The sequence below is a fragment of the Sinohyriopsis cumingii genome, chromosome 1 (genome assembly GCF_028554795.1).
Source record: "Sinohyriopsis cumingii isolate HCF-2022 chromosome 1, ASM2855479v2, whole genome shotgun sequence".
Classification (NCBI taxonomy): Eukaryota; Metazoa; Mollusca; class Bivalvia; order Unionida; family Unionidae; genus Sinohyriopsis; species Sinohyriopsis cumingii.
In genome coordinates this window covers 65,967,645-65,986,682 of record NC_142961.1, presented here as the reverse complement: position 1 = coordinate 65,986,682, position 19,038 = coordinate 65,967,645, and the positions used below count along the sequence as shown (strand labels likewise).

The following is a 19,038-nucleotide window of genomic DNA, read 5'->3' as shown; positions in this document are numbered from 1 at the left end:
TAATGTCACTGTTATCTTATTCAAGATTGCTCTAAAAACCCAACTATTTCAGACATGATTTTGGTTTTCCATTATAAAAAAAGCTGAAATAATATTTTTTGGCCCCCCCCCCATGGGGTTTTAAGGGGCAGTTTCAGGGTGCCAAAGGCCTCTGAACAAAAATGCATTTCATAATCACAAAAAATGCTCCTGGTGCAAATCGTGATAATATAAAACAAAATAATCATTTGAAACACTAAGAAGCTTACCAAAAATGTTCATTTAAAACTTGAATAATTTCACAATATTTATTGTCACATGAATTGGTTCTCCAATACTACTGATGCTTTAGTTATTTCATGTCGGTGTTCACATCATAATTAAATCACAATAATTTGTCAATTCTTGCAGCAAACATATTATACTTCTCTCTTTTCACATCAAATCTGTAAAATAAACAACCAAGTACATCAACTATATACAAATAATCCTATATATTCACTTGTCTTTATATCCACTGGACACAACCTGTTGATATGCCAGTCAAGCTCTTTCTTTGCAGCTTTGGCAAAGTTTTCTTTAGCCTTCCTTTTTGTCATCACTGACATTTTTGGCTCAACAATTGTTTCTTTTCCTTCTCAATGAGAGTCTTTTTCCTTTCAAGCTGGTGCTTGTATTGGTGACATGCAGTATGCGTATTCTGACAGAGGGATAATCTGTTATCTCGTGCAAGAACTCTTTCTTCTTAAAGTACATAACTGCACTTTTTCCAAATGCCTTCTGAGCTTCAATTTTCATGTCTGCAGCTTCTTTTGTAGGTGCTGTTCAAACTCTTTCAACCATGATTACCATAATTCAGATCTTTCTTGCAAAGGTCACAAAAAGCCAGTCCTCTAGCGTTCAGTTTTCTTATAAACTGACCAACTAAATTTGCGTCAACTTTCTGCTCCAGCCATTCCCATTTCCATGCATTTTTTCAAACCTTTATCTAAACTTTTCATGTCATGGTCTCTTTCAACAACTTGGGATGCCACGTTTTGCAAGCATGCTTCTTTCCATTGCCATCAGTTTCCATTACACAAAGATTCACTGGATGAATTTAAACCTTGGACCAATTAGAATACTCTTTACGAGAGTTGTGTGCTAATATATGGAACAAATACTTGGGTTGTTGCGGAATGGGACCAGACATGCCGTAAAAAAAAAAAAAAAAAAGATCAGAAAAGATATAAAAAATGGACTATATCAAGAGCAATCTGATTCAAGTCAGGAGAAAAGCAGAATCCCACTTTAAAACGCAGAAAAATCATGTCTGCTATTTAGACTGCAAGTGTGTGTGTGTGATTTGGATTTTTAACGTAGCTTTAACAATTTTTCAGTCATATCGCTACGATGTCTGCAATGTGGCAGTTTATAGTGATGTCTAGCACTGGGGCATCATGCCGCAGACATGTAGCATGATGTCCCACCCAGTCACATTATCCTGACACCGGGCCGACCAGTCCTAACACTAACCTCTTAATACTGAGCGCCAAGCGAGGGAGTTGTTAGTACCATTTTTGTAAGTCTTTGGTATGACTCGGCCGGGGATCGAACCCACGACCTCCCGCATCCGAGGCGGACGCTCTAACCACTAGGCCACCAGAGCGGTAGACTGCAAGAAAAGACTTATAACGTAACAATGTTTCTTTACCCTGAATTATTTTCAGAATTCTTTCTGTTTATAATTTCATGGTTTGTGCATCTGTGATCTTGTCTATATATATATATATATATATATATATAGGTGGCAACTAATACTGTAAAGCATGAAAAGCTTTGAAGTTATTATTTCAAGTATGATAAACAACAAAGACACTTGAATATATATTATTACAAATGTACAAAATTATGGAATACTGATGATACACAAATCATGTTTACAGATATATAAACAAGATACAAATTTAGTTTCCATAAAATAAGATTTCATTCTTAAGTAGCAGACCCTGCCGAGTCCATCTCAGTAAGGCAGCTGATTTTTTTCCCTTAAGATTAAACAGTTTTCAGTAAGGTGTAACAAAATATCAATAACTGCTATTGTCAAGCCGGAAAATGTAATTAAAATTTTGACGCATCGACGATAAACATTATGTTCAAAGTACTCGTAGACTTTATTTACCACTAGTACAGTTGCACAAACTCTAGTTCCAAACCCTATGCAGCTCAATGGCTTGTTGCTATCTGACAACTTGACATAATTCTTGGAAATTCTTTTCCATTTCACATGACGATGGCAATCATATCTCCTGCCACAAGACATACTCAAACTGGCATGTGATGTCCAATAAATGTAATTGTGTCATTTCCAGCTTTTATTCACAAGAATCTGAATACTCCTTTTTATTCTTCCATGTTGTTTATTAACACTTTTCTAGAATTTCCCTTTCGTCTTAGCATGCATCGCTTTCTGGACGCCATTTATAAAATTCTATAATCAACATTTGGATCATGCAGACGCTTCTCAGGAACAAATATGTGCATTTTTAAGCATCTGGAGTGCTGATGTAAAGTTAGTCTAGTTCCCTGACTAATTTCACTCATTGTAAGATGAAACCCAGATCCAAATAAAACGGACGAACCAATTATCCTGACTGTTCAACAACCATCATTTTTTCCGTATTTTTTGCTACTATGCCATAAATCTGTATATTAAGGGTAATTTTTGTAAGACTTATGGCAAAACTGTAAGAGTTGGCAGATCTAAGTAGTACTGTAAACACATCCTATGTAAACTATCTAATAAACTGTTAAAAACTGACGTCATCCATATTCTTCATGATACTAAACCCACGTAAAGAAATTGGATGAGAAATATAGTCTATACACCAAGAGAGGTTAATAGCCAATCTGATGCAAGGTACAATATAGTTCAAAGGATTTTTTCATGCTTCATGGTGGAAGTTGGTGGTGTGTGGAGAGGAGTAAGAAAAAAAAACTCCACCATACGTCCGTGTCCTGACGGAGTTGCAGCAGTGTCTAATGGAGAATAACTCTATACCGCATGCTTTCTTGCGGATTCACATCTGATGACCACAGTGGAGTGGATATGGTCTTGACAAAATATGCGCGATTTACTGTTCATGACCCTTGCAAGCATGCTCTAAAGAGATTATGAGACAGAATGAGAGACACAGCAGTTTGCTTACAATTTGATAACGAAAACATTTCCTAGTTCAAATGAAGACAACTTATGATACATAATGTCACATCAGATTTTAGATAATATTACCAATTAACATCATGACAATGCCTAGCATGCTGTATACTTAGATACAGTTTGCATGAACCTAATTTTGTTTTCTTCTACACTATGTTATCAGAATCTTGAGATGCATTCATGTCCTTGTTTCTGTTGCATTTCATGCAATACGTTTTTTTATTAATCATATGATCTTCATTTAACTTAAACTGTACTATTTTGTCTTAATTATTAAAGTAGTGTTTTTATTTTAAAAATAACAATTGACCACAAAATCTTCCTAGATAACTGCAAGCTCACACATACACTTTTTGAAGATAAATGTTAAACTGAAGCCATCAACAAGATTATTTCTTTTTGGCCACTGTTAATTTCATGTGCAAGCTGATAACCTTAAAGCACAACAACAGCTCTTCTGCAGGTTTGTTTTCTTTGTCATTATGCTGAAAATAAACAATGTACTCAGGTCTCGGACACACATAATCACACATATTTGGATGCAATTTTTTATATATCTGGGATGCAGAAAATCAAGTCCTCTGTATGCACACAATAGCTGGGTGGCAAATTCAATGGCTTGCCAGTCCTGCTTCATCCACCTGCTGAGTGGGAAAATGTGTTAAACAATTAATCATCTGAGCTTTGCTGATATTTACAATGACAGAATTAAGTGGCTGAAAGTCCCCCAGATGTACATGTATTGTCATTATAAGACTACATCAAAAGAACATGATGCAATAGCTGGGCAGCAAGTTCAAAGATTAAGACTAGCTGAGGAGTGGTTGGAAAATGTGTTGATATTTACGATGATTGAATTTAAAAGCAAAAAGAACCAGAGATGTACATATGGTCATTATAAATGTACATCAAGTAAACAACTTTAGCTTTCATTATCGTATTCACTTCCTAGTGTAGCCAAATAAGTAGTGCATATGACCCCAAAATGTCAAGGCATGTCAAGACCTAGACAAAATGCAGTTTGCAAATTTTGGATAAGTATTTTGGGGTCAAAGGGCAAATTGACAATGGCTGTAATGAGATTCAGAAGAGTGCTAAAGTTGCTAGAATCAATAGTTTAGAGGGAACAGTAGCCAATTGTAAGAAAACATGTAATGCCTGGCTTAGTGTTCTGAAAAAGGCCTTTCCATAAATTGACAAAATTCAGTCTGATTCTGATGGACAAACAAGAGCTATATGTCAGTTGGGTAAAGAATTTGGAAATGTAAGCTCAATGACAAGCACTGATTTTTCTCACTGGATATTTAGCCACTTCAGGTATGCCCAATATGCTTATGGGAGGGAACTGCAACTTTTGCTGGTGGGACTCCTATTTTTACCAAAATATGAGTCCTGGACTCCTAATTGTAAAACCATAGAAAGACCTCTGGTACTCTATAACACTCTGGCTATTCCATTGTTTGATTCTCGTAAAAGATAAATCAGTGATAGAAAAACGTGTACTATTCATAACAGCCAGTATCAAATTTTTGCATTTATCTGTTATTGTCTTAGCATTTATTAACATGTGTAGATCTTGCCCATTATCAAACTCTTCCAAAATCTTGATAATGTAAGACTATTTAAAAAGTCTGATCAAAATCTAATCAGAAAATTGCTGTCAAGTTGAGCAAATCAGATTCACGGTCAAATCATTAATATGCACTATAGGAATGTGTACACAATGTATTAAGGCAACAGGATTAGGTGACAGAGATTAAAAAGTCTATCAAGCTATTAACTTGTAATTACGTGATGCTCACACCTTCGTTAGGGATGGTTTGTTCAGTGATCCTTAAGTATATGCAAGTTAGGGTTTGAGGGACATGGAAATATCTTAATTATTTAAAGAAATAATTTCTGCATGGTCCATAAAATTTGTGAGATGAAATCAGTTTTAATTTTTTCCTGTTCTACAAAGTCTTGGGACACCTAAGACAATTTGTTTTTCTACTTGCTGATCAGCATATGCTATGGATCACAACATTTTGAAACCCCAAAAGAGATTCTGCTGTTGTGAAGGACTAATATTATAATTTAATAAATAAAACTGTTATAAATTCAAATAAATTGTGTGAAAAATCAGTAAGTATATTTAATTTTCCTTTTTTTCATTTTTCTATTTAAATTTTGTTTAATTTTCTTGGGCTGTGACAACCATTTAGCACCACCATGATATTTTTTTTAATCAATAATTTCTCCTTTTGCTCCAATTTACTACTGTCAGTTTGTGCATCATTGCATTAAAAAGCAATTTAAGGAGTGTTATTGAGCTCCTCAAAGCACAAGCCATGTAAAGGCTATAATATCTGTATAAACTTTTCACCTGTACAATCTTACCTGAGGAAGGAGTCTTTGAACTTTCTGCCTGCTGAAACATAAAAATATATCTATATATACATATCTTTCAAATGTATATAAGAAATAAGAAAAATTTCAAGATCAGGAAAGCGACCATTTTTTTTTCTTGATTTCAAAAATGCAGATTATAGTAGAAGTTAAAACACAGCTGGTAGTTATGTGAATCGTACTGGGAATGTTAAACTAAGTGTAAAAAAGTGCTCCAAGGCAGATTATAAAAGAATCTTACAAGTCTTTAAAGAGTCTTCAAAGCGTTAGGTACAGGAAATACCAGAAACAGGAATCTGCATATTAAAATTATATGTTCATGTGTTTAGGCATTATCTCAACCTATAATATTATCTCTTGGTTAAAAGTAACAACTGTCGCTTGCGATTACTTTAAGATTTTATACAATAAATAATAGACACAGGCGTAAATGTTAAGATCAGTTAGCACAGGCCATTGTTATTATTTTCACTGACTTTCATCAATCTTTATTGACATCAGTACTAAATAAAAAGTAAATAAATAATAAATAAGTATTGTTCTAATACCTTACAAGTTTACATTTTATCTAATACAAAAAGACCACCATGACTATATATGTATGCAAGTATATATAACATTTAATTGCACATCCTTACAATACATGTTACACAGTATAAATTGAAAGCTCTACAATGTAAAAATTAAAGACTGCAAAAATAAATTAGGAAGATAAACCCTTCCAAGTAAATCTCAGTGTATAGTAATAAAGATGTACAAAAAAATGCCTTAAAGCATATATAAAATAAGAGACACTTTTTATGGCTAGTTACTTTAAAACCACAGTCCAAACTATCCAGATCATACAAGTTTATTGAACATTCTGCAGGGCTCAAAATTAGTGGTAGTCCGCCAGCCCGAGGCTAGCAGATTTCCTATCGGACTAGTAACTTTCATAATGTTAATAGTCCGATGGGCTAGTAAGTTTCGGTTATCAATAGTCAGCGTTTGTTTACGCCATTCCCTAATAAAGACTTGACTTAGCAGATGTTCTGTAGAATCAAAGCAGTGGCTATTGTAAACACAGTCATAAAATATTAGCATGAGAAGATGAAGTCAATTTCTGCCTTGGAAAGGTGCGTTTCTATAACAAGAATCCATCTGATTTTGTGCACTGCACTTAACAGCGCAAAGTATGGTCCCGTCATTAACAACGAAAGTTTGGTAATTGATCCTAATTAATCTGATAATGAATTAAATGAAAAAAAAATGACGTCGTATCACACTTTATTCACTCGACCACAGTAACAAACTACAAAGCGGTATACCACACAAAAGAACACGGCAAAAACTATTCAAAGAAAGTAGTTTGCATGTTTTTTTTATTTAAGGTTCTTTTTTTTGTTGCTTGCTACCTAAATGCTCCAACAGTCACAAACAGGAAACTACATGTTTTACATTTCCATCGAAATGATTATAAGAATTAGATCAATTTATTACGATTACGTTATTGACACATTCTTTCCATACAACTACTTTTTCTATGATGATAAGAATAGTTTTTATATTTTTCCCTTACAAGAATGAACAAACAATTGAATACACGTGAAGATCTCTAAGCACAATGCTGTACATTTGTTGGGAATTAAAGTCTCTGAGCATGGGCATCTAAGATTTGAAAATTTTCCGCCTTATTATTAATTTCAACAATACATTGATGTTCGATTAATTGCTAAATAAAGTATAAATAACATTCAATCTCTAAAAACATTAATTAATAAATAACTTAAAGAGGTAATATCTAAAAACTTATAACATAACATAGGAAGCACACCCTAAACACCTCGACTAGTAATACCATAACAACCTTGAAAATCTCTCTTCATACATGATTTCTACTAAGAACCTCTATAAACAGCATAGAACATCCCCCCTCCTTTTAGAACATTTTGAAAAAAAAAAAAAAAAAAATCACAAGAAACACCAGGCAAATGCAACAAGAAACTAGCGATGTAAAGCAGGCAGGACCGTTCCCAAGCTCTCCTTCCCACTAATGACAGTCAACCATTCAACTGTAGGGACCTTTATGGACCCACAGATTGAGGCCAAACTATCAGGGTTCCTTGAATCCATAAAAGCCTGGGGGAGGTGGCACCATCCCCTTCCCCAGGAACAACTAGCAGACTGCGATGCAGTCAGAAAAAAGTGGCACATGCACAATTGTGCACACGCCACTATAATTAAACTCAACAACAAAAAAAGGAACAATTACCAAACTTACGACTTACTAAATACAATGCGCCGAGTGTCAGATGGCTTCGTTTAATGAGAACACACCTTTTCCAAGCTGAAACTAACACTATCTTCTGATGCTAATATTTTATAACAGTGTTTACAATAGCCACTGCTTTGATCATGCAGAACATCCGCTGAAGTTAAGTCTATGTTAGGGAGAGGCCATTTAATTGTGGGAGGGACAAAGACACATATTTTGAAACGCGTTTCTTGCTCTGACTTTCTTATATGAAGGACAATGTGCCATTCCTTTTCTTGCTTTAAATAATTCGCGTCAGATATACTATAACATCTCGTATTTCAAAACAAGGCACAATTTCCTCCTTATAAGACAGGCAAAATGTGGCATTTGATAGGTGTTCAGCCACCGGAAAAAAGCGAAAGTTAAATGAGAATGATGAGGAATAATTCTTATGATAGGGAAAAGCGTAATGAAAAATTTCAGAAGAAATGGACAAAAGACAGGGAATGGCTGAATTATGACGAGGAAAGGAACGTTATGTGGTGTAACTGGTGTACGCAATTCGCAAAAACAAACACACATAAAAAACATCCAGTTTTGTTGCAGGTTGTTCGAAATTTAAAATTGAATCAGTAAACGTACATGAAAGCTGTGTGACATTGTTTTGTGAACAGGACTAGTAAAGATTTGACAGGACTAGTAAATTTCTCAATATACTAGTCCTTCTGGCTAGAAAGAAATTTGTGTTAAATTCGAGCCCTGTTCTGACGTAACAACACTTGTTCTCTTATAATTTTACTGACTGATTAGTTGTCACATTCAAAATAATTTGTCACTGGCATACACAATAATTCCTCATGTTCAAGGGTTTGTTTTTCACTCTTCGAATTTAAAGTTAAAAAAATATAACATTTTGTGACAACTGTAACATGCTTCTGAATACTTGCAATATCTGTGTATTTACATATCAATGAGGGACATTACCTCACCACTGCTATCAACAGACTGCCCTGTGTCTAGCTTTTCTTCAGATTTCACAGCTGAAAAAACATAATACAAAACCAGTTCTCAATTGAAGCTGCATAACCACACAAAATATAAAGTCAGATAATTGAATATTGTGATATTAGTGCTCTCCCAATGAATAACAGTGAACATATTTCAAACATAGGTACTCCCAAGTCCCCTTCAAAAAATGTTAGTTGTGAGTGTTTACCAAAATATGTTTGGCAGGCAATTTAGCATTATAATACGGAAGGGTGTAAAATTGTTTGTCATGCACTCATTGTCGCAATGTCAAGAAACTGGTTTAGAGGTCACCAGTGCACATTCAATTTTACAGTCAACCCATAACTGACTTGAGATGTGGCAAGGCAAAATGATGAGGCATTTGCTCTCACTGTCCAAATGCTGCTGTATGACAATTTGTCCCTGACCTATACAACCTGGTCTACCCAATACAAGTGTAGCAAATCTAATAAAATATCAAGACAATCAACCAACCTCATTATTACAAAAAACAATGCTACCTCAATGATACTGATTTTCAATCAAGAACACAAGAATTTCTCCAAAACATACAACCAAAGTGACAACCTGTGAATTTTTAAGGCAGGACCATCAAATTACATTGTTTGGCTCTGCAAAAAACACTTCATCTCATGCCATGATAGTAAAATTCAGTCCAAGCCCAAGAGAAGCTGACAAAAGCAACTGAATTGGCTCTGTCAAAATAACACAGAAACCAAACAATTTCAAATTTGCCTGAACAGCAGAAAAACATGACCATTGTTGATGAAATGCTTTTGAAAATTTATGTAAACAATTTTTAACGTTTTTCTATGGATCAAACATAATGTCTAAAACTTCAACACTGACGTCACTCTTAAGATATATAGATTTTCATTAAAAGAGAAAATGATAAATGTCGTGTTTGCACCTATAGAGGCAGGAATGGGGCTGGCTTTAAAGAAGCTGTCCAAAAAAAATCACCATCCTCAATATATTGTCAACAATTTTCTAAAGATTTTATCATTTTTATAATTCAGTACTAAAGGTGATTTTAAGATAAGTATTGGGGAGGGAATATTAAAATATATCTATGATTTAAAAGATTTCAAATTAATTTGTTTTATGCCACCAATGGTAGCAATTGTAATGCTGATTTGTTATTGCTGTAGTAACATCAAGTACAATTTACACTATGAGAAAATATACAATGGAAATTTTGATTAATCGAAGACAAAACTTGTCTGAAATAAACTTGCCTATTGACAACTTGTAATAGTGTTGCAGAATCCACAATGTAAAATTGATGAATTTGAGTACAGATCACATAAAAATTGTTTACAGTAACATTCACATCCTGTCTGAAAACACAAATGACATATATATAAAGTGTCAGTCCTCATTTGATCTTTATTGATTGTCAACAAAGACTGGTCACTAAACAATTCACAAAGTTATTAATTGTCATTAGCAGCATCTGGCTGTAGTGTTTACATGCTACATGTACATTTATTTAAACTGGCATGGAGTTTGGTCAACTGGAGACAGCTATCATCTTGCCAAAGCTACCTTGGGGATGAGGCTATTCATAAGGAAATGAAAGAAGAAAAAAACGAACAGATTCAAAAGTTTAACAAACATCTTTGTAAGATATCACACCGTTAATTAACCCAATTGCCATATATCCCTGATTTAAAAAGATTTCAAATTAATTTGTTTTATGCCACCAATGGTAGCAACCGTAAGAATAAACTTAATGAATCACCACTAAATGCCAACATTGGAGCACGAAACAAATGCTGATTTGTTATTGCTGCAGTAACATCAAATAATTGTATAACATTGATTAAAACGGATTAATTTTTTTGCTTAGTATTTATATAGAATAACCAGTGCTTCAAAGGTAATCAGTTTTCTTTGAAGTTTCAGTGAAACTTTTTTTCTGGGAATATTTTATACAAAATAAAAGAGAATTGTTTGGTTGATTGTACCATACCATATTCTGCCCTCTTAATGCTAAGTATTTAATCTTTTAGTTCAAGATTACCCCTAAGCCTCTTGTGTCTATGACAACTGATTTGTATCATTTGCTACATACAATTAAAAGACAGTATACATGCCAATTTCTAAGCCTGGGGTTTACAAACAGCTGTGTAACTATTTTTGCCCCAAGTCTGTATGGAGATTTCAAAACTGATACAATGTAATATCTGCTGGTGACTATAGTACACAGTATCAATGCAATTTTAGAAATGGCCATCAGTTTACCTTTGCTAATCTGCCAAACAGAATGACCTGAACATGTATAATCATGTAATGTTTTTGGATAGACAATGATTGACAGCAGGAATCAACTAGGATTACACTTAATGGGGTCAACAGCCCATCACGACTTTAAAGTGGCACCACCATGAATTGACACTGGTCACTACTTTTTATTCACAACTCGGCTAATACAGTGAAGTTACAAAATGAGTACAAATGCACCCTTGGATGGAACAAGAATCTTGGGAATAGAAAGGAGTAAACTACCAGAGGTGAAACTAGTGTTTTTCTTACATGGTTTCTTGGCCAATGCTTGGTACAGTGTGACCTCGCTATAACACGGTAGTTGGGAGCCATAGAACCCGAATGTGTTATAGACCGAACTGTGTTATAAGCAACCAGGTCAGTTAGCTGAAGAAAATGATGCATATACCCAAAAAAAATTACAGGGGGTTGTAGGTAATAAATGCGAGTGGTAAAATATGTGCTTCATCGGCACAGTTACCATTTTAAACTGATGCATATTAAATGAGAAATACACCTGTAGTGAAAAAAGAAGACATACATAATAGTTTACTTTATTTAGAGAACCATGAATTTGTACATATACATGAATACTACTGTTTATATATACATGTCTAATGTATAGCATGAATAGAATATCAACACTGTGTACTCACCTGCGAACCTCGTCATATACATTGAATCCACAACAAAAGTGATTCCATCGTAAATATGCATACACACAGCTTTAAAATATTCAATAATTTGTCACAGGTCATATTGGTCTTAATTCAGTGGAAAAACAACAAAATCATATAACGAATGAAGAAGCAAATTTACTTTTCAGTATGTTCCAAGTCGGTAAAAGTTAGTTTGTGTTTTAAGCCGCTGTTGGTAGCGTTCGTAAGTATAAACTTTTCCCCACAAAAAGGAAACTATCACAGCACAGTTAACATGTTTTAATCATGCTGGAAAATGCAAAAATCCTTCAGATTCCATCACTTTTATTTAAATTTGATAATGACTTCCTTTGAAGAAAAGTTCTTGTTTTTATTGAAAGACTGTAGTCGGCTTTCTTTGATGAAGGGCGCATGCAATGTTTGAAGAAGTCACCGCTAAAGGACAGCTTTGGAGACCCAAACAAATGCCCATTTCTTATTGTGGTGGCAACATCAAGTAATTGTATTGCATGATTGAGACTGATTTTTTTTCCATTTGCTGAGCATGTTTTCATAACAATCGGTGCTTCAAAGGTATTCTGTTTCCTTTGAAATTTCAGCAAACAATTTTATCTGGGTACATTTTAAGTAAGATGGAATACTTTTTTTTTTTTTTTTACATTTGTGGTAGCAGCGTGATGCTGCCTTCCACGAATGCATCTGAAAATTAACAAAGGGTCAACAGACAATAGAGATGCAGGTGTTCTGGTCTGATGACAGGGATTATTACAGAAAATGTGAGTGATCTGAAGGATTTAATTTTGAGTGAAAAGAAGAGGAATTTTACGTACCATCCACATACAAATGTCACATGCAAATTAGCAAGTGGTCGAAAAACCAACGAAAGAGAGATTATGAGATAATGCCCGGTCCGGTTGATCTCCGTTACCAGAAATGTCAACAACAAAAAAGTGGATATTTCCCAACATACAGTACTCATGCTAGCTGTCAAGATAAGCAGATAATGATATAACAATGCACTGTTTAGATGGTTTGTCAATATGGACAAAAAATTTGTTTATGGAACAATAGATAAATTTCAGTGCATTTTATATCCAGTTTGTGGCTTCCTTTCATGGGGCCTCTGAATTTCTGCACTCCAAACCAATGGTTGTATATAAAAGTTCAAACAGCCAACAATGTCGCCAATAGATCCCAGAATAAACTTTTTATGCGTTATTTTTTGTACTTTTTAAAAGAAAAAACTTTTTTGTGTACGAGAAAAATAGATATAAAATTTCAAGAGCCACAATCGTCTTGTATTATTTATATGCAATCTCTTCCCCGAAATGATAAACTTTTTTCGTTATTTTTCCATACTTTTAAGAAAGAATTTTTCTTTTTCTTGTGTACAAGAAAAATACATGTATATGAAATTTCGGGAGCCACACAACAACTGTGTTATATATGAATTCATGTTATAACGGAGCGTGCTATAGCGCGGTCACACTGTACAAGGGGCGTATTTACCATCGAAAATGCAGCAAATGCGAACAGACAGGACACACTCCTCACAAATGTCCGAATAACCAATAGAACAACACCGAAATCAATACATAAAACAGAACAGGAAATAATGGACAGTGAATACCTAGAATACCGAGGACAAATCAAATACAAAATCAACAGAATGGGAAAAACCAAGGAGAAACACAAGCATCAAATCAATTGCACAACAACAAACTGGGAAACAACAACCAGAGCAAGAATTACCAACCATAAAGCTGCAGAGAGAACAAATACATCACCAACAACTACTACATGGGAACCAACAGCAACAACAACTGGACAAAATAACCAACAATGACAACAAGAGAAACTGGAACAACAGAAAAAACAGCACAAAAAAAAAGAAACAGAATACAAAAGAAAGAAATAACTGACCAGAAAGCACAAGCCCCAATAACAACAACAGAGACTGTAATAACAGGAAAATCAAACTCTGAATCAACAAAATCAAGAAATAACCAGCAGCGAGCAACAAAAGTAACAATTAACAACAGCAATACAAGTGACAGAGAATAAAGACATAGTAAATAACCAGAAGCAAATAAATGTGCAAATAACAAATCCACAAGGGGATTCAGATATGAAGAAAACAATAATCCAACACATTAAAAACAACAACACAACCAGCAAATCCACCAGCTAAGACCAAAACAAAAACAACAACAGAAGAATCAACAACGGAGAATAGATAAAAAAGAAGTAACTCTAGGCAAACGAAAATACAAGAGAGAACTGCACAAGGCGAACAAAATACGGAAAAACAGACACCCAAATCCTCAACAATAGCAATCGAAACATTAGACTAAAAAAGAGAATGGGATAGAATCAAGAGAAAAAAAGACGACGACTGAAAGAAGAGGAAGAAATGAGGATGGCACAAGAATTCTTTCTACAAATTGATGAATGTTTAGATTAACATAAAAACAAAAAAGCATACAATATAACAATATAGCAAACGTTTACAAGTAGGACAGGAAGGCCTCCTAACTAGTTTTTCTCAAGGTTTGAGATCATATTTTGAGGTTTAAAGGGGACCAACATGTAAAACTGAAATTCGCGCAAACTTCATATATAATTTGCCACATGTACAAGGTTCATTTTCTGACAATTTTTACCTTTTATTCTTACTTGTTACGAAGAAATTTATGAAAAACCGATCATCTCTCCCAATCCATCTTGAACAGAACAACGCGCTTCCCTCCCCCTGTAAAAATAGTGGGTGTGACGTCATTTGAGACATTGTGTACACGCTGGCATTGTTGATCATGAATTATGGAGAACTCGCCCTGGTTGTTAATTCTTTATTTATTGTTGTTTTTCTTCAACTAAGTAACTTATTAAATCTATAAAATTTGCACCTTTTCAACTTGATCAACTCTGCTTTTGTACTTAACGAAAAAGAAATGGCATCTATCCTTTTTGCTCTGCTCTTCAAATCATTAATGCAATTTAATTGGTAAATTAGAGCGGGTGTAAGCATGATGTGACATCTGCAGTTTTATACATGAAAGGGCTCCAACCTAATAACTAAAGTCATTCTGAGACGACTTTCTGGCATGGACCTCTATAACCCGAAATCGACTGAATTCTTGCTAACCATTGATGAATGATACTTGAACTCAATAAAAACCATCACTGATGCCTACTCAGGAAATCCAGTCGCTACTGAATTCAACATCATGGCTAATGCACAGAATTTGGACGGTTTCTGAAAGCTATCATGTACTACGTCCATCATTTAGTTTATTTCTTCTTTTTTGTCAGTGTTTGTAATTTTATTATTTCTCAATTAAACAGTTTAATGTTGAACGAGAAGTTTAAAAAATATTTCACTACTAAATTGCCGATGCACAATGGACATGATTACGTTATTTTATTATATATGACAATACCATGATCACGCGTACTAACGGGATTTTGTTACTTTAAATGCATATTTGAACTGCTCAACGTACTTAGGACATAATGAGAAGATGATCTTTAAAAACAAATTTAAATGTCACATTTAAATCCTGGACTAAACTGAATAACATTTCACATGGTCCAAATCAGCTTGCAAGTTTGGAGAATCAGCCAGATATATGGGCCGAATCAGTCAGTGATTTGTACCGAATCAGCCTGGTCCGAGTTTGAGAGTAATTACCACATTAATAAATAATGTTACTATAATAGATTTATCAATCAAGAAAGTTAACAGTAACATTTGTTAAAAAAATTGTATCGTGGTGTTCCGGTGTGTGTAGTTATAAGAAATTTAACGAGTTTATATGAACACACAGACTTTCAATTATAAGTGATTTATTTTCCTATTATCGACATTACACAAAAAAGATGAATGCAGAATGGGAAGGAGGGGTTTATTATATAATGAGTGGAAAACAGTCTTGAACGTAAGTGTGGAAGTAAAAATGCATATTCATTCGATGCAGTTACATACAAAATCAAACATGCATAATAAATTTATGTTGAAAATATTGAATGAAAAAGCGTAAACATTTCTTTAATGTTATTTCATTTGGTAGATAATTTCTTTTTCAAAGATGGAGAAAAAAAAAAGTAAAATAATTAAGGATTGTTCCAGAACTGATAATATTCAAGCAATTTAGAGCTGTGCATTGAACCATCTTGTTTCTACTTGACACTTCGCTGCACAAATTGAATACAACTCTTATACGTTAATCGTCTCAAATGATGTCACATCCTGCTTGTATAGAAGGGAGCTAACAAATTTGCGGCAGGTTCTTTCCGTTTGATCTCGGAATACAGGACAATATTTTGCATGAAATGTTTGTGCAAATACAATAGATGCAAAGAAAAAATAGTCGGGATAGATTATATACACAAACTACTATATATCCTTCTATTTACAATAAAATTTTGCAGGTCCAGGTTTTCATCCCCTTTAAGACACAAATATCACTCGATAATCTACATGGTTAGCACAACATTACAAATTTGATAAAGTACACTTACAGTTTGTTCCCAAGTATAATGAAAATGAAGATAAAGCAAAAACGATTAACAAAATTACCAGATGTCTTTAATTTGCACAGTTCATGCACTTTTTTGAATGCTAGGCTAACCTAACATGAATCCATGTGCAAAAAATCATTTTTTGTGATGTCAGGGCTGAGCTGTACACCATTTACCCCCAAACTTTTAGGTTTTTATTATTTAGGTATCAATTTTTTTATGGGTTTCTTAGGTTTCTAAGGTCAAAATGAAAGTTTGCGTTTTTCATTTTTTTTTTATATGGGTCAAATCTTATTATACTGGTAAAAACTGGATACAAATTATTCACTTCTTGAAAGATACCAAATTTTCAAAAACCATCCATTCATTTCTTAATGCAAACTATGTTTATTATTAGCCCATACCATTAGGTTTGAACCCTAATACCATGCCGGGGTGCTAGTCTATTTTTTTTAAATGATACATGAAAAAATTCCTTCCGGAAAACTTAGTTGAAAGCTGACTGATAATTCACTCTTGCAAGCTCAAATAGATTGTGTCAACAACAAAAAATGTATTATTAAGAAACAACTATATCCTACAACTATAATGATACAAGGTTAATATTATGAAAGTCTAGTACTTCAAATGGAAACGTAAAAAGTTCACATTAAGAGATGAAAGTTTGCTTCAAAGATCTAATAGGAAAATAATTTCCACTAAATCTTTAGCAATTGTATGCTTTTATTTAGAAAAATCAATATATGGATACAAGTCTTAAAGGGCTTCAGAGAAAACTAAAACCGTTTCCCCTTATTAATTGTAGGGATGTGAAAACACGTGTAACTATTGTGATTGGATTATTTATATATTATAGGAATGATCAAATCATGATTTCATCAGTCTGTTTTAAGATTTCTCTCTCATAACAAAAACGAGATATTTCTTTAAAACAGATAGCTTAAAGGTGAATCAGAGATTTTGCGTCTCATTAGCCGGACGAATTCCCTTCCCCCTCCCCCCATACCGTCATTAATGAGAATAAGAAAACGTATTTAGCACAGTTGTGGGAAACGTTGGCTCATGTCAAATGATTTTCAGGTAGACTGTTAATGTTTCTTCGATCACGTTCGTTTCATCAATAGATAAGACAATAAATGTGAGTAAATTCAATTTGTATCTTTCATCTTGGCGCTCACCTGCTTCAGTGTCGGCCATGATGGCTAAGGCAAAAGATTTAATCACGTGACATTCCCCAGATGGCGCTATTGTTTGTTTATAAACAAGGAAAAGATCAAAATGGAGACTTTACTGTGTATTAAATATTTTATTCCATAGTGAGGTGCTTTGTCAGTTTTTTGTTTGTTTGTTTGTTTGTTTTGTTGTGATTTTTTTAATTAGTTTGACTGGTCAAACACCGTTCGAGTTTATGTGCTTCCCTACTGCCCATCCGTCTGTAAGCAAAAGTTTGTTATTTTATATCGTAAACTGATCGAAGATTCGCCGCGAAAATGTTATCAACATTATTTGTAAAATTTATCGTAGTTAGTCCTTAAGGACCGATCGTTTAGTTTTCTATATAAGATGGTGAGCCCGAGATTATTTCGAGGAATTTTTTTATTTCTGAGCCCCAGATAGCTTGCATATAAATTCCTTTGATTTGAAGAAAATTAATTATAACCATTTTATTAGTTGACAAAAAAGATAAATCTTTTAAAATAAAAAAATATATACCGTGGTTGGAATAATTATCCAAGACGCTCCCCGCTCTTTCGCTTTTCCTTTGAAAATTAAACGGTACCTAAAGTAATAAATGGCACTTCTCGGAGGTCGAATATGCAACAACAATGACATCTTGAACATCTTGTTATCGCTATTCCTCCTGAACGGATTGATCAACATATAGGGCGAACAGAGACCTTTGCTGGAACGTCATTTTTGAAAAATAAAGCTTCCTACGAAAATGAAAATAAAAACTCAATAACGCCAAACCAAAGCCTCTAACTTGTCGAGAATTTCTCTAACTGGGTTAGTTTATTTTGTTACTTTATCTTTGTCGCTTGTTTTTTTTTTTTTTCAAAATTTGTATGCGCGTTTCGTCGCACCCTCTCTACTGCTATAATTAGATCAGTCTTTCAACCAAATATTTTATCGAGACCTATACGATATCGTGATCGGGGATCATGTAAATTTATTGCTATAAATCCGTGCATGTAATTAAATCATCACTGATAAAGTAATGGCACCAGCTACGGAAGTAGTGAAGGGGGATATTATAGCGTCAATGGGAATTAGCATTACAGACCCCCTTGGGAACATATAGCGTCAAGGGAAATTTAACATGGAGAAAAATCGTGGGAACATATAGCGTCAAGGGAAATTAACATGGAGAAAAATCGTGGGAACATATAGCGTCAAGGGAAATTAACATGGAGAAAAATCGTGGGAACATATAGCGTCAAGGGAAATTAACATGGAGAAAAATCGTGGGACAATATAGGGTCTATGTAAATTTAACATGGTCAGAAACCCCTGGGACTATATAGGGTCTATGTAAAATTGAAACAGGGAGGGACTCTATTTTTTTTTAAAATAAAAAATAAAATAAAAAAAGGGGTAGGCAATGGAAAGGCTATCTCTTTTCGAGAAATATGGCTGGCCCTGAAAAGGGCCTTTGGGTTTTATGTTAATCTATTCATTAACATAAATGGCACCGCATTGGTCTTCTTCTTGTCCTTAGGCTACGTCTCACTGTTGGTCCGTAAATCAGCACTCTTTTT

At 34.1% G+C, this 19,038-nt stretch overlaps 1 protein-coding gene across 2 annotated transcripts in view; it reads right to left on the bottom strand.

Annotated features, from left to right (window-relative positions):
• LOC149807031 (uncharacterized) overlaps nt 1-17,515 on the bottom strand; it is an 88,773-nt gene extending 71,258 nt beyond the window's left edge. The window contains exons 1-3 of one of the 2 annotated variants that reach the window (XM_089960896.1): nt 17,458-17,515; nt 8,787-8,842; nt 5,558-5,588 (exon numbers count right to left, since the gene is read on the bottom strand). In XM_089960896.1, the coding sequence (XP_089817022.1) occupies nt 5,558-5,588; nt 8,787-8,842; nt 17,458-17,476 (106 nt within the window). In that variant the 5' untranslated portion in view covers nt 17,477-17,515. The remainder of the gene's footprint in view (nt 1-5,557; nt 5,589-8,786; nt 8,843-17,457) is intronic. The other variant, XM_089960904.1, reaches the window with a different exon arrangement.
• Nucleotides 17,516-19,038: the final 1,523 nt, after the last annotated feature.